Source organism: Cavia porcellus, unplaced genomic scaffold, assembly GCF_034190915.1.
Source record: "Cavia porcellus strain 051 isolate PalLab524CR breed Dunkin Hartley unplaced genomic scaffold, mCavPor4.1 scaffold_10, whole genome shotgun sequence".
In the NCBI taxonomy this organism is placed as follows: domain Eukaryota; kingdom Metazoa; phylum Chordata; class Mammalia; order Rodentia; family Caviidae; genus Cavia; species Cavia porcellus.
Window position 1 is genome coordinate 72,528,574 of NW_026947493.1, and position 21,572 is coordinate 72,550,145.

A 21,572-nucleotide genomic window follows, 5' to 3' on the forward strand; every position below is an offset into this window, starting at 1 on the left:
TTGGATTTTTGTTCTATAACTGTAGAACTTGCTGCTGTGGTTAAAGATACCAAGTTAATAATTACCACAGTTTGTCAGTAGCTAGGCTGTGCTTGGTGCTATCATTATTGCTACTTTAGTCAGGATACTATATCTGTTATAATCAGTTTTTCTCTTTTGTATGACAACACTAATTGTCTGGGGTCAGAACCATCACCATAGTCCAGTACCAAAGGACTGAGTGTTGTGCCAAATAACAACTTCTCATCCTTAATAAACTGAGAAGGCATGAAAAGCCAGGAGCTACCTACCCCTAGAAGACATCTTTTAGGAATAGACATTTTCTAGGAAAGCCTCACTATTACCGATAAAGCCATCTAACGTAAGAAATCTACAAGTATTAACACACACAAAAAAAAATAAAATAAAATAAAATAAAAATTGACGAGACTAAGAGGCAAAATGCAATCTCAGATCTCCAGCCTACCCAGGACAAGTTCAGTGCACAATGAAATACAGCCACTCACTGGAACTTTCTGAAATGATAGCAGCAGAAGTGAAAAAAGCAAATGGATGAGGCTGCAAAAAAATAATTTCTCAGGTATAAAAATAAATTACAATCAAAATGAAAGATATTAGATTAGAGACATTTAAAAATTAGATGAGCTTAGGAAATAATGCAAACTATGAATACTCAACATTGGAAAGAAATGAAATCATGCAACAGATGCAAACAGATTCTAGGAGATTAACCACAACATTGAAAATACATGCAACGAAAGGAATGACAGTATATCAGATCTGAAAAGCAATGATTGTGTCTATCAACTACAAAAAGATATTTTAAAAATAGGAGCCATGAAAAATCAATTCTACATCTACAAAATGGAGCAAATAACAACATAAGATTAATTGGAGTCAACAAGAAAGCCAGAGATAGTGCAAATGCCATAAAAAACCTATTACAGAAGTAATGGCAGAAAACTTCCCAAACATGGATAAAGAATTTGACCTTAAAATAAGTAAATCATATAGAATGCCAAATAACCATGACCAAAATAAATCTACACCAAGGTATTTAATAATCAATATTCCAGAAATTCAGTACAAGCACAGAATAGTAAAAGCTATTAGAAAAAAGAAACAAATCACTTATGAAGGAAAGCCCCTCAAAGTCACAGCACTTTTCAATACAAACTCTCTAAAGAGAGCTTGAAGTAAGGTATTTCAGGCTCTAAAGAAAACATCCTGCAACCCAGATTGATGTACCACACAAAACTATCCTATAAAATTGATGGAGAAATAATATACTTCCATGACAAAGAACAACTGAAGAAATTAATGACCAACAAGCCAGCTCTCCAAAACGCTCTGAAGGATATTTTAGAAAGAAATTCTTAGAATACCAATAGAAAAAAGCCACCAGGCAAGGAAAACAAATACAGGGAAGAGATGAAACCAACAAAAGGAAAATAATATGAGAAGGATAAGCCAATACATATCAGTTATAACTATCAATGTAAGTGGTCTAAATTCACCAAGCAAAAGAAAGAGACCAGCAGAATGGATCAAAAAAGCAAGATCCAACAATATACTGCATAAAAGAGACACACTTAACTCAAAAAGATCATAAACTGAAAGTCAAAGGATAGAAAATAATAACAATACTCCATGTGATTGGAACCCAGAGAAAAGCAGGGGTAGCTATTCTATTTGTAGACACTATGAATTTCAGCCAAGACTGATCAAAAGAGACAAAGAAGGTCACTACATATTTAGTAAGTGAAAACTCCAAGAAGGAGAGAAAACAATCATAAATATATATGCACCAAATACTGATGTACCCAACTACGTAAAACAAATTTTTTTTTTTTTGTCTTTTTTCTTTTTATCGGTACTGGGGATCGAACTCACGACTGCCTGCTTGCAAGGCAGGTGCTTATGCCGCTGAGCTAAATCCCCAGCCCTGTAAAACAAATATTAATGGACGTGAAAAATCAAATAAGCACTAATATACTTACAATGGAGGAACTTTAATACCCTGCTTTCACAAATAGGTAGATCAACTAAACAAAAAGATCAACAAAGAAATATCAGAACTAAAACCTGTGAACAAATGGACTTAGTAATTCTCTACAGAATGTTCCTCCCTACAACATCAGAATACACATGCTTCTCAATCGCACATGAGACATCTCCAAAATAGACCACATACTAGCCCATAGAACATGCTTAAGTAAATGCAGAGGAATTGTTGTCTGACATAGTACAATGAAAATGGAAATCAATGGCAAAAGAAACTACAAAAATTACATAAACACATGGAAATTAAAAAACACCCTCCTGAACAGCCAATGTGTCACAAATGAAGTTAAAGAAGAAATTAAAGAGTACCTACAATTAAATGATAATGCCAATACAACATACCAGAATTTATGGGATACAATTAAAGCAGTCCTCAGAGGGAAAGTTATAGCAGTGAATTCACACATCAGGAAACAGATACAGCTGAAATAAACATTTTAATGTGGACTCTCAAACTTCTAGAGAAAAAAGAACAAATCAAACCCAAATCTCATATGAGAGAGGAAATTATAATAGAAAAGCAGAAATTAACATAAGTCTAAGAAAACAACACAACCAAGAATCAAAGACTTGGCTCTTTGAAAGGTTAAATACAGTTGATAAACCCTAAGCCAATTTTATCAAAAAGAAGGGAAAAAAAGACTGAAATCCATGGAATAAGAAATGAATGACTAAAGACAACAGATTCAGCAGAAATTCAGAGGATCAGTGATACCTATTGCAAGAAACTATGCTCTAATAAAATGGAAAACACAAAAGAAATGGACAGATTCCTAGATACGTATGAATTACTTAAACTGAATCAAGATGTAAAAATACTAAATAAATCAATGAAATTGAAACTTAATTAAAAACTTAACAACAACAAAAAATACCTAGATTCTAATAGATTCACTTTTGAATTTTAAAAAAAACTTTAGAGAAGATCTAATGTCATTAATGCTGAAAGTCTACTAAAAGGGAAGCAATATTGCTAAAGTCATTCATGGAAGCAAGTATTATCAACTACTAAAATCTGACCCAACCAAAAGAGAAAATTACAGGCCAGGCTCCTTAATGAACATAGACACAGAAATCCTCAGTAAGATCCTGGCAAACATGATGCAGCAAACTAGCAAGAAGATTATATACCATGATCAAATAGGATTCATCTCAAGGGTGCAGGGATGGCTCAACACAAATCAATAAATGTAATACACCATATTAACAAGGTTGAAGACAAAAATCACAATTTCAGTAGACACAGAAAAAGCATTTGACAAAGTCCAACAGCCATTTATGATTTACAAAAAGAAAAAGAACACTACAGAAAATTGGAATAGATGATTTTTACCTTAATCTGATAAAAGCCATCTATAACAAGCCAACAGCCAACATCATACTAAATGATCAAAGACTCAAAAGCTTTCATTCTAAAATCAGGAACAAGATAAGGATTCCACTATCACCACTCCTACTCAATACAGTCTTGGAAAGATTAGCCAGAGCAATTAGGTAAGAAAAAAAATTAATAAGGGTAGGAAAGGAAGAAGTTAAATTATTATTTGCAGATAACATGATACTTTGCATAGAAGGCCTCAAAAACTCCACCAAAAGATTTGTACACTTAATAACTAGATTCACTAATATAATTAGATACAAAGTCAACACTCAAAAATCAGTAGCCTTCCTGTACAAATAACAAACTCACTGAAAGTGATATTAGGGAAGCCACACCTTTTACAACAGCATCCAAAAAAAATAACATATGTAAGAGTCAGTCTAACACAGGAAGTAAAAGATCTATACATTAAAAATTATAGTACTCTGAAAAAAGAGATCAAAGAGGATATCAGAAAATAAAAACATATCCCTTGCTGTTGGTTAAGAAAAGCCAAAATGCTGAAAATAGCCATGCTCCCAAAATTATTGTGCAGATTTAATGCAATCCCAATCCCCAGTATACCTCAAAGAACTAGAGGCAACGTTCCTAATATTCACCTGGAACCAGGAGAGACCTGGAAGACCAAAAACCATTCTCAGTATCAAAGGCAGTTCAGGGAGCATCACAATCCCAGACTAGAAAGTTCTACAAAGCTACTGTTATAAAAATGGCATAATACTGGGAGAAAAAAAAAAAACTGACATGAGGGTCAGTGGAGCAGATTAGAAGATGGCAGAAACAACTCCAAACACACTCAGCCACCTATTGTTTGACCAATGGGCTAACCATGTTCACTGAAAGAAAGATTGGTTCTTTAATAAATGGTGCTGGCTTTCCACATGCCAAAAACTAAAATTGCTCCCATGTCACTCACCATGCACTAAACTAAAATTGAAATGAACCAAAGATCTAAATATTAAAAGAGAAACACTAATCTACTGGAAGAGATAAGGAGCAAAACTCTTGAAGACATGGGTATAGGCAAAGATTTCATGAACAAAACCTCAGTTGCATGGGAAATAATACAAAGAATCAACAACTGGGGTCTTCTCCTATTAACAAGCTATGCACAGGAAAAGATACCATCAGTAGAGTGCAAATACAACCCACATACTGTGAAAAAAATTTTAGCCACTTTTTCCCTCAGACAAAGGACTAATATCTAGAACATATAAAGAGTTGAAAAAGATCTGACCTCTCAAATTATAAGACCCAATTCAAAAATGCATATGTGAGATAAATATACATTTCTCAGATGAAGAAATATACACATCAAGTAAGCACATGAAAAAATGTTTAACACCCCTGGTTATTTGAGAGATGAAAATTAAAACAATGATGAGAGTCCATCTCAACCCAAAAAGAATGATTTTTTTATTTTGAAGAGAATAAAACTAAATGAGACAAAACAAAATAGAGTCAATCAAACCAAAGGATGAACATGGTATATGACTTAAAACCAAATACAAAATCAGTAATGGCTACCTTAATGCTTCTTGTTATCTTCAAAAGAATTGCTCGTATCATCAGGCATAATAAAATCCAACAAAACAGTACAGAACAAAACCAGTAAAAACAAAACAATAGAGACATTATAGGACTTCAAAAGAAGATAATAGTAAAACCACAATGGGTATCCTAGTGCATCTTATTGTCTTCAAAGTAGTTGCCTATACCAAGCATCAAGCATAAGACTTGATACTATCAAACAAAACACAATAAAATAAAATCAGTCAAAACAAAACAATGAAAGCAATACAGGACTTCAAATGAAGCTAATAGGAAACCAAAAATGGTTATCATAATGTATCCTGCTATCTTTGGAATAGCTGTCCATGCCATCAAATCTAATACAAGTAGAAAAACTGAAACAGAATAAAACCAAACTAAACAGAACAATGAAAACAATATGGGTTTCAAATCATGATAATAGATTAACAATGGCCACTGCCTTCCCTTTTTAGACAATGCCTCCCCTTTCACTTTCACAGGATGTATTGTACATTTTGGATTCCACTAACTCCTTTAGTTTTTATATTAGGAGTTTTATATTAGGGAGGCAACTCACTATTCACCTAAGTAACTCTGAACCTTTTTACCCCTGAGCATGATCTCAAGTTGTATCCATTTACCATAACCCCAAGGTTGTCTTTCTTTATAGCTGAGTAGCTTTCCATTGTATAAAAGTGTCTTGGCTTTCTAACCAATCTGCAGCTAATGTGCAAGCTACCCCCTTTTTGCTGGTTTCCTGTCACATAGAGCATTGTTTTCTCATCTTTGACTTTTAGTCTATAAACCTCCCTTTGAGTTAAATGTATTTCTTATATAAAGCATATTGATGGACCCTGTCTCCTGATCCACTCTGCCTGTGTTTCTTTTTGTTGGTGAATTGAGGCCGTCATTAGTGATTATGGCCAACCTTCTCTGCCTCATCTCTGCCATGCCATTTTTCTACTTTTGGTTGCTTACTTTTCTCCTTCATTCCACTGTCTTCCCTGTTCAGTGATCCCCTCTGCCACTGTTCCTGAAACCAAGGTCTTTTTTTTTCTCTGTCCCTAGAATGTCCTTCAGTATTCACTATAGGGGTGGTTTGGTGGTCATGAACTCCTGCAGTTGTTCTTCGTCGTGGAAGTATCTTGTTTCTCTATTAATTTTGAAAAATAATTTTTCAGGGTACGTCAATCAGGGTTGGAGATTATTTTTTTTCAGGACTTGGAATACTTCACTTCAAGCTTTTCTTGACTTGATGGTTTGTGTCGAGAAGTCTGTCATGATTCTGATGTGTTTTCCTTTATAGGTGATCTGTTTCTTTTCTCTGACCGCTTTTAATATTCTGTTCTTGTGTTGAATTTCTGGAGTCTTGATTATTATGCCTGGGTATAGATTTATTTTGGTTATAGCTGGCTGGAGTTCTATATGCCTCACTTATCTGAATATCATTTCATTTTTCTATGCTTGAGAAGTTTTCTTTAATTATTTCTGCAAATAGCCTTTGTATTTCATTTGTGTTTACCCCTGCTTTTTCACCACATTTTTTATTCTTAAATTATACTTCATATCATCTTGTAGCCTTTGTATTGTTACTTCATGGTTCCTAGTTCCTTTTTTTGTGATTTTTTTAAAAATTTTTATTTAAGGAGAAAAAAGAAAAAAAACAGAAAAAGGGTACAAGTTATACAGAATATCAGAAAAAATAAACAGTAGGAAATCATTAGTTAATTACATATTGTCATCTTAGAAATAGTTGTTCAAGTTACAAAATTAAAGCATATAGAAGGGACTTTCAAACAGTGAGACTGCAAACAGTTTTGTTCAATGATCCAACAAAACTCAGTAATATGGTTATTTATCTTATACACTTAAATATATATGCAGTTATATCCTTTAGAGCACTTTCTTTTCCTTTCTTTCGTACAATGACAATTACACATTTTGGGTTTTATTACTCCCACAGTTCTTACTACTTTTTTTTTTTTTTTTTTGAAGAGAGTAAAACCAAATGCGACATAACAGGCCAGAGTCAGTCAAATCAAAAGGATGGACATAATGCATAATGTAAAAACAAAATACAAGGTGATCAACAATGGTTACCATAATGCCTCTTGTTATCTTAAAAAGAATTGCCTATATCAGTTATAATAAAATTAAACAAAATAGTAAAGAATAAGACCAATAAAACCAAAACATTGGAGACATTAGAGGACTTCAAAAGAAGATAATAGTCAACCAGAATGGGCATCATAATGAATGTTATTGTCTTCATAGTTGTTGCCTATACTTTTGAACTCGGTACTATCAAGCATAACAGAATAGAGGAAAATCAGTCAAAATAAGATGGTGAGAGCAATACAGGGTTTCAAATCAAGTTAACAGGAAATCAAAGTTACTATAATATATCCTGCTATTTTTTATTTATTTTTCCCTTAATTAAAAGGATAAAAATGAAAAAGTAGATAATAAAAAGGAGATTGAGATAAAAAAGAGGGCATAACAACAAAACAGCACAGGTCAAAACATAGCCATTTAAGCAAAATAGTGTTTCACCACAAGATAATCTCAACATAAAAGTAGTTACCATAGTGTCTCTTCCCTTAAAATCTTTGGGTATAACTTCGTATACTATAGCATCAAACATATCAGGACAATGTAAAACCGTTCAATAGAATGACAGTATTACAGGGTATTTAGAATCAACTAACAGAAAATGAACAATGGTTTCTGTATAATCTCTTTGTCTATAAAAGTTTTTGTTTATATTATCACATATAATAAAATCCAATAAGATACAACAGGTTAAAACTGATGGAGACAGAAGAACAAAAGCTTGATGGGACTTCAAAACAAGAGGATATTAAATCAGTACTACCTATTATGATGTCTTGTTATCTCCAAAATGGCTGTTCCTAGCATCCAACCTTCTCTGCCTCATTTCTGTTGAGCTCTTTTTCTGTCGTTTGTTGTCAGTTTGTCTTCTTCATTTTACTTTCTGCTTCATTCATTGTGGCCTCTGTGCCACTGTTTCTGGGATCTTGGTGTTTTCCTTTTTTAAAATATCCTGCAGTATTCTCTGTAGAGTTGAATTGGTGGTTGCGAATTCCCCTAGTTCCTCTTTATCCTAGAAGCACCTTGTTTTTCCATCAATTTCTAGGGACAGTTGTGCAGGATATATCAATCTTGGCTGGAAGTTATTATCTTTCAAAGCTTGAATTATTTCCCCCCACGCTCTCTGTGATTTGATGGTTTGTGCTGAGAAGTCTGCTGTAATTCTGATGGGTGTTCCCTTGTAAGTGATGTTTCTTGTCTCTGACGGCTTTTAATATTCTGTTCTTATATTGGATTTCTGGAATTTTGATTATTATATGCCTGAGTGTAGTTCTGTTTGGGTTGTAGGTGGCTGGGGTCCTGTATGCCTCATACATCTGAGTATCTTTACCATTTGCTAAATTAGGGAAATTCTCTTGGATTATTTCTGTGAATAGCTTTTGTAGTTTATTTGTTTGTGTCCCTACTTCTTCTTTTATGTTCTTAATTCTTAAGTTATAGATCCTCTTATCATCTTCTAGCCTTTGTATTATTGCTGTTTGTTTTCTTGTTATTTTTAAGAAGTTTTTCATTTCATGCTCCCACCTTACAAATCTGTCCTCCAGTTCTGGTAATCTATCCTTAGTTTCTTTCAAGCTGTTTTGCCAGCTTTCAATAGAGTTTTTAGTTTCCTGGTAATCTCTTTGAACCTGCTTCATGTATTCTATGTTTTCTCTATTTTCTCCATCAAACAATTCTCCCCTTTTTTTCTGTTCTTCCATTCTACCATCTGTTTTTTCTTGGGTTTTGATTAGCCTTTCTCTAACTATTCTTCTACTTATTTCTTGCTTTATTTCATTAAATATTTCATTTTTGAACTTGTCTATGAGGCTCCGGAGACACCGCTTTATGTCTGTTCATGCCATGTCTGATATTGCATGTTTTCTGTCTTCATTCTCTTTTGCATTTACCTTTCCTGGATCAGTGTTCTCAGGACTGGGGATTGAGGGCCCTTTCTTGTTGCTCCCTTTTCCCATACTTTTTGTTCCTTCCATACAAGTGTATATAGGAGGCCCAGTTTTTTTTTTTTTTTTTTCTTTGTCTGTTACAGTTTGTTTGAATCCGCCGGCTAGGTGTTTCCACCCACTGCAGTGTACTAGGAAGACACAGACCTGGGCAGCCTCTGCTGGGCCCATCCCTCCAGATCAACCTAGTGAAGGCCTCACTGCTAGGGTGCACCGCCAGGCACAGGGACCTGATTTGGGCTAGTCCGTGGTGTCACCAGGCCAAGCGCTCCCCACCAATCCCTCTTGAGAGGGGAATATGCAACTAACATCACTGCAGGGCCCTGTTCCGGCTAGTCTGCCCGGTCCCAGAATGTCCTCTGTTGGAGCCTCCTAGTCTATGAAAGGGTCCCCATTTCTCTCACTCACCGCAGGTCGATGCAGGGCTCCCTGCCAGTCCTGCTCTCAATGCCATTTGGTTCACCGTTTCCTGCTCTCAGAGTTTTCGCGCATCTCTCTTCCTGCTGTGCTGACTGGGCCGCAGTAGCGGCAGCAGGAAATTCAAATCACAGCTTCCGGTGGCACGGGATCCAGCTTCCACACTGAGATTTTATCTGTTCCTGTTATAGCATCAGGATTGCATTTCCAGTTGGTTTCTCTCAGCTTAGTTCGTTCCTGGGTCAGCAGGGTACCTCTCCCCTTGCTTAGGACTCCTCACAGGCACCGCTCCTGGATTCTAAGCTGGCAATCTCAGAGAGCCTCCGTGGCTGCTGTTATTTGTCTACCATGTTCTCCCGGAAGCTCTTTTTTTTTTTTTTTTTTTTTGTGTGTGTGTGTGTGATTTTTAAGAGATCTTTCCTTTTGCGATTGCAAGCTGTAAACCTGTCTTCAAGGTCTGAAAGTCTATCTTTAGTTTCTTTCAAGCAGTTTTGCCAGCTTTCAATGGAATTTTTAATTTCCTGGTAATCTCTTTGAATCTGTTTCATGTATTCTAAATCTTTTTTATATTCTTCACTGAGGATTTCTCTCATTTTCCTATGCTCCTCTGTTCTTCCATCTGTCTTCTTTAGAGGTGCTTAGCAATTCTTTTAGTATGATTCTCATTTCTTCTTTTACCTGAGATAGTATTTCTGTTCTAATATCTTTTATAGCCTCATGAAGTTGTTTCTTTATTCAGTTGCTGTTGCTTCAGAAACTTCAGGCAATGCAACTCCCGATCTCCTCTCTGTTTACCTCTCCTGGGCCAGTACTGCTTGGGTTGGAGGCCAGAGGCTGCCTTTTGCTTCTTCCTCTTGTCATGTTCCTGGTTTCTTCCAGACAAGTAGGTAGTGGGGTCCCTGGCACTTCCTGTGTTGGCTAAAATTTCTCTAAAGAAAGACTTTTTGCTTTTTCTAGCCTATGATGGCTAGGGATATCTGATGGTGACCATTGGGTGCCCTGGTGTAGGACTGTTTGCTGCTTTTCCAAGCCTGCTTTGGCTCACTGGTGGCTGATGGAGTGCAAGCAGGGACAGGACAGACTGCTGCCTCCCTCCAGGCTAGTTAACAACAGGGAGCCTTCACTACATATAGTACATGCAGTGGTACACACAGGGTTGTAGAGCTGGTTGGGGATAGCTTTAGGGAAACCTCAGTGATGGCTGTTGGAATGCATACAGGGATGGGGACTTGGTCCAAGCAATTTCCATCACCAGTCTGCTCCGAACTAACAATGGCTGAATGAAGCCGGCCACAGTTCTGGTTCAAGGCTTATCCCGCCCAACTCCAAAATAGCTCCCAGCCAATCACCCACTCCCACAGAAGGACTGAGTCCTCTACACTCACCACCAGCCAGTGCAGTTTTCCAGCTCGCTGCTCCTCTCTGCATCTCCCCACAGGGGCCTTCGGGCTTACCAGCTACCACCTTTACTGTGACTGTGCATCCCCAGGTTTCAACAGCTTTTCTTGCACAATGGGTCCAGCTCCAGGTGAAAACACCACAGGCTACTGCCTTCTTCTGTTTTTCTTTTTTAAATTCTCTCTGTGTGCTTCAATTCTCACTTTAGGTTCTTCCTGGGTTGAGGGGACCCACTTCCTTCCTTCCTATCTTCCACATGATGCTATATTCCAGCATCTGGACTGATTTTCTCAGAGAGGCTGTTTACTCTGCTACTTACTGTTCCACTATCTTCCCACTCCCCAGAAAGAATGATTATCAGCAAAAGTCAACTAATAACAAATGCTGGCAGGGCTCTAGGGGTAAAAGAACCCTTCTTGGGCCTGGGATTTAGTTCAGTGGCCTAAGCACCTGCCTGGCAAGCGTGAGATCGTGAGTTCAATCCCCGGTACCGATAAAAATAAAAAAAATTTTTTAAAGACCCATTTGACCCAGTTATTCCTCTTCTGGGTATCTTTTTCTCAGAAGAAGTAAAACCATCATATCCCAGCATTCTGTGCACACCCATGTTTATGGCAGCTGTTTATAATAGCTAACTCTTGGAAACAACCCAAATGCCCATCAACTGGTGAATGGATATAAAAGAAGTGGGGTTTGTATGCAATGGAGTACTGCTCACCCAAAAAGAAGGATGAACTTAAGACATTTCTAGGTAAATGAGTGCACCTTGGGATCATACTCTTAAGTGAAATAAGTCAGACACATATGTGTTAATATCACGTTTTCTCTCTGGTGTGAGAATCTGAATGAATAAATAAGGCCCAAAATATACAATGTACACGGTGAAATAGGAACAATTTGTTCAGAAGGAAAGAGAAATTAGGGAAGGGGAAGGAAGAATGGATAGGGAAAAATGGTTTTTAAAAAAGGATAAAATGGAAACAAAACTTTGTAAATGAATTAGAGGGGTTGAAGGGAAGAGAGGGATTGGGGAAAAAAAGAAATCAAGATATGTACAGGTACAAACTTCCTGTGATAAATATGATCATTTTGTAAATTGTACCAATAAACTTAATTTAAATAGGGGCAGATGGAATAGACTTTCAAGAATCATTCCATTATTTCCTATGTGTCCCCATATACATTTAAGCATTTCTTGGTTTTGATTGTAGTTTAAAATAATATATTAAGCAGAAGGCAGGGGACCAACACCTCAGTCTTTTTATCTCATAACAAGTGAGACAGAACCTACTAATCAAAGTGCTGCCACACAGATTTAAGTGACAAAACTCAGAGGATGCTCCAGATATGTTTGTGGTTACAATAACCAGTGTTTTACTATGTGGTGTCTAGAACCTTCCATACACACACCCATAGTATTTGTGCAAAGTAAAGTACAATAAAACTGACTAATGGTGGCATTGTGCAGGACTGGCTAGTCTATTCTGTGATGATAGACTTTCACACCCCCTCATCAAAATAATCCCTTGGCCATCAGCCATTTAATTCAATCTTTTTCAAACACATAGAACAAATCTCTGTCCACCCTCCCTGGTTCTAAGCAGTCACAGTATCACATTGAAATCCAGTAATTCTAAGGAACAGGTGGGAATGGTATAACTTCTTTTGATCTCCAGACGTAGCACTTTATCTGCACCTCCTCTCCCTGCTGTTTTGCAGAGCAGGATAACAATAATAATCTCTCCAATCTTGGAAAGGAAATAAAATGAAAAACATATGTGCATAGAAATTCTGAATTTTTCCTGAGCATACACTGTAGGTTTATACCCTGCAAATAAGAATTAGTCTTTGAGCCCTGTTCCCATTCTTGTTCTTCAGTTCTTGAATTGACCCTCTGTAATTGATGGCGAACACGTTAGAGCTTTCATAGATATAAACAGCCCACTATGGCACACGTGCCATAAGTTCTCCACCACTGCTCTAAGAGATCTTCTTTGGCCACCTGAAACTTGTGTTCAGTCTCAAATTCTGTGTCAGTCTAGGTCTGTAAGCATATTAGGCAGTAGTAATTTTTTGAAAACGAAGTAGTCTTCTTACTATGTGATTCCAGAAAATATACCATATCCTTGGTCCTTTTTAAGACATATTTCTTTACTTCCTTACTTTCTTTCTGAATTTAAAAGAGCTTCTTTAGTTCAGGGTCAGTTCAGGCAGGAGCTTCACAAAAACATGGGTATTGGGATGCATAAATAATTGTGTAGCCAGCAATCTATCACAACTATCTGAGCGGGAGTCCCCAAACTTTTTCTGTGCCACTTAGGGAGTGTTTTAGGCTTTATGGGCCATACAGTTTACAGCTTTTCAGTTCCTATTAGACAGAACAATAGGTAAATTAAATGAAGATGTTCCAGTAAAGCTGTATTTTCAGTAACAGGACCAGATTTGGCCCATCACTGGCCTGGACCAGAAAGCCTCTGTCGAGTCTCTGCAGCAGGGAATGGTGTCTCTTGGTCTGCAAGTAACACTTGTCACTTCAGCCTTTTAGCCATTAGGCAAGACTATCACATGGCCACACCTAACTACAAAGGCAAGGGAGTATAATCCTGCTTTGCAGCAAAGATAGGGGAGCTGGACAAGGGTGGACAATAGAAGTCTGTGCCATAGGAGCCACCTTTCAAAGTTGTCCATTCAGATCATCTGTCCTTCTGTACTAAGTACCAGGCACTGGTTACAAGTACTAAAGAAAATGGATATAAAACCATTTCATTCATGCAGCTCACAGCTAGTACCTACGTAGGAGAGGTGTGCTGTATACTTGTGCTCTGGACTTCTTAGTTTGAACTTACTATTTGTGCAAATGGATTTTTCATCAACGGGAATGTAGACAACTTCAGTATGTGATTTTGTTTGAGTGCTGTTAGGTATGTCAAAGAATGGGTAGAATGATTGAATGCTCAAACCATCAGACCAAAACAAAGATATACTTTACATTTCTGGAGTCGCTGCAGCCATACTATACAGAAGCTTAGAGCTGTGAGTTGTAATTTGGGCTTTTGTGAGTTGTCATACCTTAAGATGAGTAACTACAGGCATCATAGGCCAGACTCTGTTTCTTCTATTCACAGGACTGGAGCAAAGAGACAACCAGCAAAATCTGTCTTCAGAATCCAGATTTTGTGTGACAAGAAGCACCTTAAAAGTTTAGGTTAATTTTCTTGCTTTCAAAAGTCTCTAGAGCAGTTATCAAAAACCATCAATTTGTTTTTATTATCATGTAACATTTATGTATCCTCATTTCACCGTGCCAGAAAGTTAACTCCGAGAATGGATGGAATAATAATTCTGTGTTATAATCCTCTGTCTCCGTCTTTTAAGGGAAGTTCTGGATTTCAGCACTGTGCTAAAGCTTGGGTTATACACAGAAGTTATGGTCAATCCCTAAGAAAAGACAACATCAGCGGGAACATACAGCACTAAAAACCTATATTCCAAGTGAATAATGTCATGTATTTTCATCTATGAAAAAAGGAATTAGCCAATGGGTGGCCTTTAAAAATGAGAGTGTTTCTCAAAGAGTATTCATTTTCTTTTACTAGATTTGTGAGCTGACTCATTGTAATGCCAAATTTTATCATAATCAAATTCATAATACAGAATCCCTTGAAACATTTCTATAAAACAATCCATTTGAGGGATGTGTCCATAGAGAATACAGATAAAACAAATTCTTGCTCTCAAGGATTTCATAATCTGGTGATTGAGGCAATATCTGTAAACAGCCAATTAATACACAAGCAATAAAACTTGCAGTCAACTAAAGTACTATATGAGTGCTTTTAAAATAGATGTCAAAGCAAAGAAGTGAATAGAAAAATTAAAGAATATCTTCATGGAATAAGGAATCTTTGAAGTATGTAACAGGTGCACAGGTCTTTGAAAGGACTTATGTGGGGGGAAAGTGCATTCTAGGCACATGGAGTGATGAGTGGCAGGCACAGGCCTAGGCTATAGCAATAGGCAGACAAAAGGATGATCTGGTAATGGCTAAGCTGCAGGGGGAGAGTAGAGAGAGGAGACAGAGATGATATCTGGGTGTGCTGGATGCAGAAGATGGGCGGGATTTCTGAAGGAAGAATTCATTGCACAACAGAGAAGTCTGGTGACCTTGAAATTGCTTCCACACATGAGTCTGTGTCGCTCTTCCTGTGGATCTGTATATATTCTCTGCTAATTCTTTCTGTAGTCAAATTTGGAATGCATTAATTACTTGTCAAACAAGTACCTAGTTTTATTGCTTTCTTCAGGACTCGTCAGTCTTTCTTCTATTTGCCATCCTAACAATAAGGGTTTTGACTTGGACTGCATTGATACTGCAGACTGTATTGATACGTAAATCATCAGAATCAACATTCCCTGGAACAAGGAGGTTCTTGTGCCTGCCCATAGGTAACCCTGGCTGTGAACATGATGTTCTTATAGTTGTTTTTCACATATTCTGTTCTATTTTCAAATATTTATCCATTTAAGGAACACTGGCATTTAATGCTAAAAGGACATCTGTTCGGCTGGCCTGGCACCTACCTGGCTTTTGAGATAGAATTTTTTTTTAGGTCAGTTCACCTTCTTATGGTAGAATAATTAATTTTGACTAAGCAAATTAATTTCTTACCAGTTATGTGTGAAACCTTAAGAAATTATGACATGTATTATTGCTGGGCTTGGGAGGTGTTTTTTGGTTTTTGTTTTTTGTTTTTTGTTTTTTTTGTGGCCAGCATGGAAGAGCACCCCTGTGCTAAGTCAGTACCAAGAGACTGAAAACTTTGCATACCTTGCATTTCAAGTCCTGAGTTTTAGCACTTTTTCCACAGAGATTCATTATGCGTACATAAATCTGGCCCCATACCTGGGCTTCAGCTCTTACAGGGTTGTTCGCCAATTCCAAAGAAGTAGAGGGTGAAGACACTCATGCCCCATGTGCATCATTTTTTTCCCTATGAATCTTAACAGCTGGATACTAAGAAATCTGGATTTGATTTTTTTTTTTTCATTTCAAGTCAACTGAGTAGCCCTTACCCATGGATATAAAGAAATATAATCAGGAAGTATTTGTGGTATTGAATGAGAACTTGAGACATTTGGAGTCAGCCATTTCAGTAGTGCTCTTACTTCTTTTTAGTCAGATCCTCAACATTCTCTTTACAGGTTGTATTCCTTATTGGCTTTGGCTATGTATACGTGGACATTGTCCATCAGTGTGGCACAATATTCATCACTGTGGCCCCAGAAGGTAAAGCAGGACCTATTTTAAGCCATGCTAACAGGTAGGTTTAATTATTTTCCCAGTAGTAGTATAGTAAACTTTCAGATTATAAAGATGTTCACCTGTTATTTACCATTTTTTGTCATTCTCCTAAATATCCTAAAGCTTTTGGTTAAGTATTACATAATCCATAACTGTGTATTATCTTTCTGGGTCTCTCAGTTCTTCTTTTATATTTAACAAACTGATTTACCAGATAAGTTATGCATTTTACAATCATACCATTATTATCATGAAATGCAAATTAATATTTCTGTATTCACATGACAATTTAGCAATTAGACTTAGCAATTAGAGCTACACCAAATGTAAAAATACCTATTAGAGCCCCATTTTCTCCATTTGACCCAAGAAGCTGCTGTCAGGTTTTAAAAACATGAACCAGGAATATAATGGATATCCTTAATTTTAAAGAACTCATATGGTTCAATAGAAATAATATAACAGTATCCCCTCCTTCCAAAAACAAGGAAAATTACGTGAATAGAAAATTCTAGAAGAGGAAATACAAGTAATCAAAGAAATGCAAACTTAAATAACATATCAAATTAATGATAATGTTCTACCATATATAGCCCTGTGGGAGTGTAGATTGGTGCCATTTTCTGGAAAATGCTTTAGCAATATATATTAAGATTATTAAATCCCTTTCACTTAGAAGCTCTGCTTAAAAGAAGTTTGAGAGGTAAGGAAATAATGTAATAAGCAGGCAAAGCTATACAGTACACAGAAGTGTATTCCATTGTTGATTATAACAGCAAAATTTCAGAGTATACATGGTCATCAGGAAGGAAATGAATGGGCTGGGGAAATAGCTCAGCAGCATAAGTGCCTGCCTGGCAAGCACAAGTCCTGAGTTCAATTTGTGGTACAAAAGAAAGAAAGAAATGGATGATACGTAAATGTGCCATAAATGGAGCATCACAAAAAATACATGTTACAGGATTTTAATGAAAGAGAAAAAATACATATAATATAAACTAAAGAAAGAAGACTATTGAATATATAAGTATCCTGGTTTTATGTCATGTGTACATACAGGAACACAAATACCTATATATGAATATATTTACATAAAACAAAGTAAAATTCTTAGCAGTAAGGCTGACATGAAGCTGAAAGGAAATAAGACTAAAAGGAAAAGAAATAATAATCAAATAGTCATAGGGTTATAAGTGCTTATTTAATAGTTTCTGAATTTTCATGTTCTATTATAACGTTTATTTTGTGAACGTTTCCCATTGTGGTTAGAGTGTGCCTGGCTCTATCCAAACACAAGTTGAATTCTCATTTGTTTCTTATGAGACTCCAGTGTCCCATCAGGAGGTGTTTAATAAGGCACCATCATTAGAAATGAAAAAAAAGAAGGAAAGTGGGAGACTGATATTGTCTTCTCTGTCTCCTCTAGAAGTCTGGAGAAGATGGTGACCTTTAAAATATTCATCGCTCAGCTGAGCCTGGCAGTGTCTGATGACCTCACCCACCACAGAGCATCATCTGAGCTTCTGAGGCTCACTCTGGACAATGTCTTTCTCCACATCGCACCTGTGGCCGGTGCCTTCCCTGGAGAAGAGCCCACCCTGACGCTCTTCCGTCTTTACACCATGGAGATTTACTGTGGGGACCTGCAGTTAGACAACCAGCTTTATAACAAATCCAACTTCCACTTCGCTGTCTTGGTCTGTCAGGGAGAAAAAACAGACCCTGCTCAGTGTCCCCGAGTGTCACATCTCCTTATTCCCAGCACAGATTTGGAGAAATACAAAGAAAATTGCTTTATCAAACTTTGCGCCACTTTAACTGAGGGCAAGAGCTTCCTCCTCAATGTCAGCGAGCTCAGTTTTGAGCTCAAACCTGCCCGGTTATATGTGGAAGACACATTTGTGTACTACATCAAAACTGTGTTTGACACTTACCTTCCTCACTGCAAGGCAGCCGGTCACCCTACACAGCTCTGTGAGGGGGCCCAGCTGCTGCCCGTGCAGGTAAGACAGCATGCCAGGGCCTTGGTGAACCCCGTGAAGCTACGGAGACTGGTGATACAGCCAGTGAACCTGCTCGTCAGCATCCATGCTTCCCTCAAGCTGTACATAGCCTCCGACCACACTCCTCTCTCCTTCTCCATTTTTGAGAGAGGACCCATCTTCACCACCGCAAGGCAGCTCGTACATGCCCTGGCCATGCACTACGCCGCAGGAGCTCTTTTTAGAGCAGGTGAGGACATAAGCTGATGTTCTGTGATGAGCTAGAGCCTGAGAAAAATGTCATCTTTGGGGTAATGCCTGAACTGTGACAAGGCATAAGGAAGCAGTGGGTAGGCACACAGGCTTCAGTTAAGCAAAACTGGATCTAAATCTAAATTTTGCCACTGTTTGATTAGAGCCTTGGGCAAGTTATTGAAGCCTCCGAGTTTCAGCATCCCATCTAGAAAGTGAGTTTTATGATTTTTGAGAGGATCATCTGTCAAGTGTCCAGTGTTTTGCTTGGCATTTAATGAATATTCAAGCAATAGTAGCTATAATAATTTAGGCTTTCATATATCTTAGAAATTAGTTCAGTTTAGCAAACACTTTTAGCACCTTGCAGGCATAAAACTTTCTTAGCACACTAGTGGAACCAGGAAAATTAGCTTAGATCTTCGGCTCCAGTGCCTAAGAGAAATCCAGTTCTAGGGCACTAGTTTTCTTCACTGCTGTTCATGAATAGCTGTAGGTGAGAAATTCAGAGGATTTGTGTGCTCCTAAAATGCACAAAGGGCCCTCTGCATATCCTGAGCTGTACCACTGTCTAGACAGACCTCAGAAGAGAAGGCTGTTGCTGTCTCAGCCCCTCTGTAGACCTGAGCTCAAGAGGAAAAGGGACCCTGCTCATCCTTCCCACGTTTTCCACCAGGTAGGTGGCCTGCAGGCAGAGGACTGCTGTTTCTCAGGGCTAAGGAGGAGAAGTAAGGCTTTCCTTTCCAGTCTGGCAGGATCTCTGCAAAGGGTGATTTAATAAGTATACAAAATCTTGTATAGAAGTACTGTGTATTAAAGATTGAATGTTAGGGACCGTGTGGTCTCAGCAAACTTTACAGTACTGGGCATCAAAACATGTGTTTCTGAGCCAAGTTCACTCTAAACCAGTTTTACTTTGATAGTCTGGCATTCATGGTCCCAAAAATGCAAGCAGAGACCACCATCCAGGGTGCTGTTGGCCTCATTAGCACCTTCCAGGAAAGAGCCTTAAAAGTTTGAGTTTCTAAAACTGACAAGGGCAGAAATCTCTGTTCTGCTGTCTTTGTGATCTTGCGTTTGGCTAAGGCATTCCCATAGATGATTCAAAGTATAGCCCAAAAAATCCATGTTATCATTGATAAGGTGCCAGTAACTGCCATTTTGGTAAGATTATATTTCCTTCATAATGGAATTCATAGAGTTGATAGGCCTATCCAGACTCCTTCATAAAAGAAATGACAAGATCAGAGAGAGGGCTCTGCCAGACCTATTGTTTTGATAGCTTGCACAACAATGAAGAAAATGCCTCCCTCTCGCTAAGAAGTCATGTAAAAATAAGCAGCTAACATTTCAAATTTAATAGATGGGTATATTTACAAACCATTCTGGAAATGTACCCTTTTAGGCAATTTTACTACATGAGAAGCAGACATGTAGGTTACTGAGCTCTGATCTGAGGCCAGGGGAAGAATAAGGTTCCATCCGGTCACCGCATGGTGCCAAGGTGCTGGAAGTACCCGACTGTGTGATGAGCTGGAAGAGAAACTCCACCTGTGGCCCCGAGTGGCCATGGCCCCTGCAGCTTGTGTGCTAAAAGTGATCTCTTTGTTTTGTGTTTTTAATGAGCTTTCACGAGAACATTCTGTTTGGATTTTTGGTAATTCATCTAAAAATTCTCTTGCTGTCCTAACTTCACTATATACAAAGACAAGAAATTCTAACAGAGAGCCAAGTTTTTAGAGCTTGTTGGAAGCTCTGTCCCTAAAAATCTCTTGACTGTCCCTGGAATGATCCTTACCTCCCATTAAAGTGCCTGTCTGAGCTAAAAAAAAAAAAAAAAAAAAAATCTCTGGTCAATCTGAAGACCCTTCTGAAAGAAAGTAGTAATTGAAGGAATGGAAATTGGAAAGCTAGGTGGAGGAAGAGAAACCTTAAGAAAATAGAGCAGCATTCTGGTAGAGGAGAGGAGGGCTGCCTGGGAATGAGCAGGTGGCAGCAGCATCTCACATGGGCAGCAGTCGCCTACTGAACTCTAGGAGAAGGTGCCTGGCTGCAGTGGCCAAGAACACCTGACCTCATTTCTAGAGAGTGGTTTGAGTCATTGAAGAACTGTATAAAATAGTTAATGATACCTAGAAATAAACACAGTTTAATTCCTGAGGTTCCTCTCTATCTGAAAGTTTGAATTTGAGGGGAAGTCGGAAAACTTTCCTAACAGCTGAACACAAGATACTGTCTGTATCTGTAAAAACTCTCATCTGCAGATTCAGCCAACTGTTCATCAAAAGTATTTGAAAAGGGAACCATGTTCATATTGAGCATGTACAGACTTTCTTGTCACCATTCCCTTAAAAAATACAGTACAAAACTATTGACACAATGTTGACATTGTGGTACGTAATGCAGGTGCCCTAATGGTGGTTTAAAGTAGAGGGAGGTCATGTGTAATTGCGCACTATATTGTTTTATACAAGGGACCTGAGCATCCTCAGACACTGGTAGCTCTGGGGGTCCTGGATCCAGTCCTCCATGGATACAGAGGGGTAACTGTTTGCTTTTGGAGGAATATAATTAGAGAAGGCCTATCCTGGGGTACTTTGTACCCTTTTCTGCCAGCTCAGATATTACTAGGATCACCCTACCATCAACCAATGGCTGCAGGTGTCAGAGGTCAAACCCAGCCTTCAACCAGGTAGGAGCTGGAGCTGTGGCTGAGGTCTTCTCTCTCTTCATTCCCCTGTGCTGCCCTGCCCTGGGATGCCATTGAGAGGGCTTAGCTTGGCACAAGTGATCTTTTTTCTCTTTAAAATCAAGTCTTTAGGTAGAAGGTTCCTGTCTTCTGATAGAACCTCTAAAGGGAATCTGCTTTTGCTTTACCTCCAAAGAAGGGAGAACATTCTACAGCTTCCTTCAGTGCCCTGCCTTCTTGCAGCTCCTTGCAGAAAGTCCTTCTGTGCCTAGGCTGGAGCTGGAGACCCTTCGGGACCCCATCTTAGCTCTTGCACTGGTGCTTTCTAGATCCTCTCAGCTTGGTGCCTGGACTGAGGATCTCTGCCACAGGGCTGTCCTCCAGAGGCTAGCTGCTGAGAGATTGTGCCTCCCACACAGAGCTTGTCCCCATGGCCTCAGCACTGAAGGGCCCAGTTCGAGGATGGGGAGGTCAGCAGATTCCTGGAGAAAGTTGCCTT

General features: G+C 38.2%; 1 protein-coding gene across 6 annotated transcripts in view; it reads left to right on the forward strand.

The window, feature by feature from the left end:
- Positions 1-21,572, forward strand: part of Vps13b (vacuolar protein sorting 13 homolog B) — a 683,809-nt gene that overhangs the window by 643,029 nt on the left and 19,208 nt on the right. For 5 of the 6 annotated variants that reach the window (XM_063257835.1, XM_013143877.3, XM_003479878.5 and 2 more), the window contains 2 exons: positions 16,051-16,169; positions 17,577-18,382. In XM_063257835.1, the coding sequence (XP_063113905.1) occupies positions 16,051-16,169; positions 17,577-18,382 (925 nt within the window). Of the gene's footprint in view, positions 1-13,973; positions 14,054-16,050; positions 16,170-17,576; positions 18,383-21,572 lie in introns of those variants that run through there. The other variant, XM_063257836.1, reaches the window with a different exon arrangement.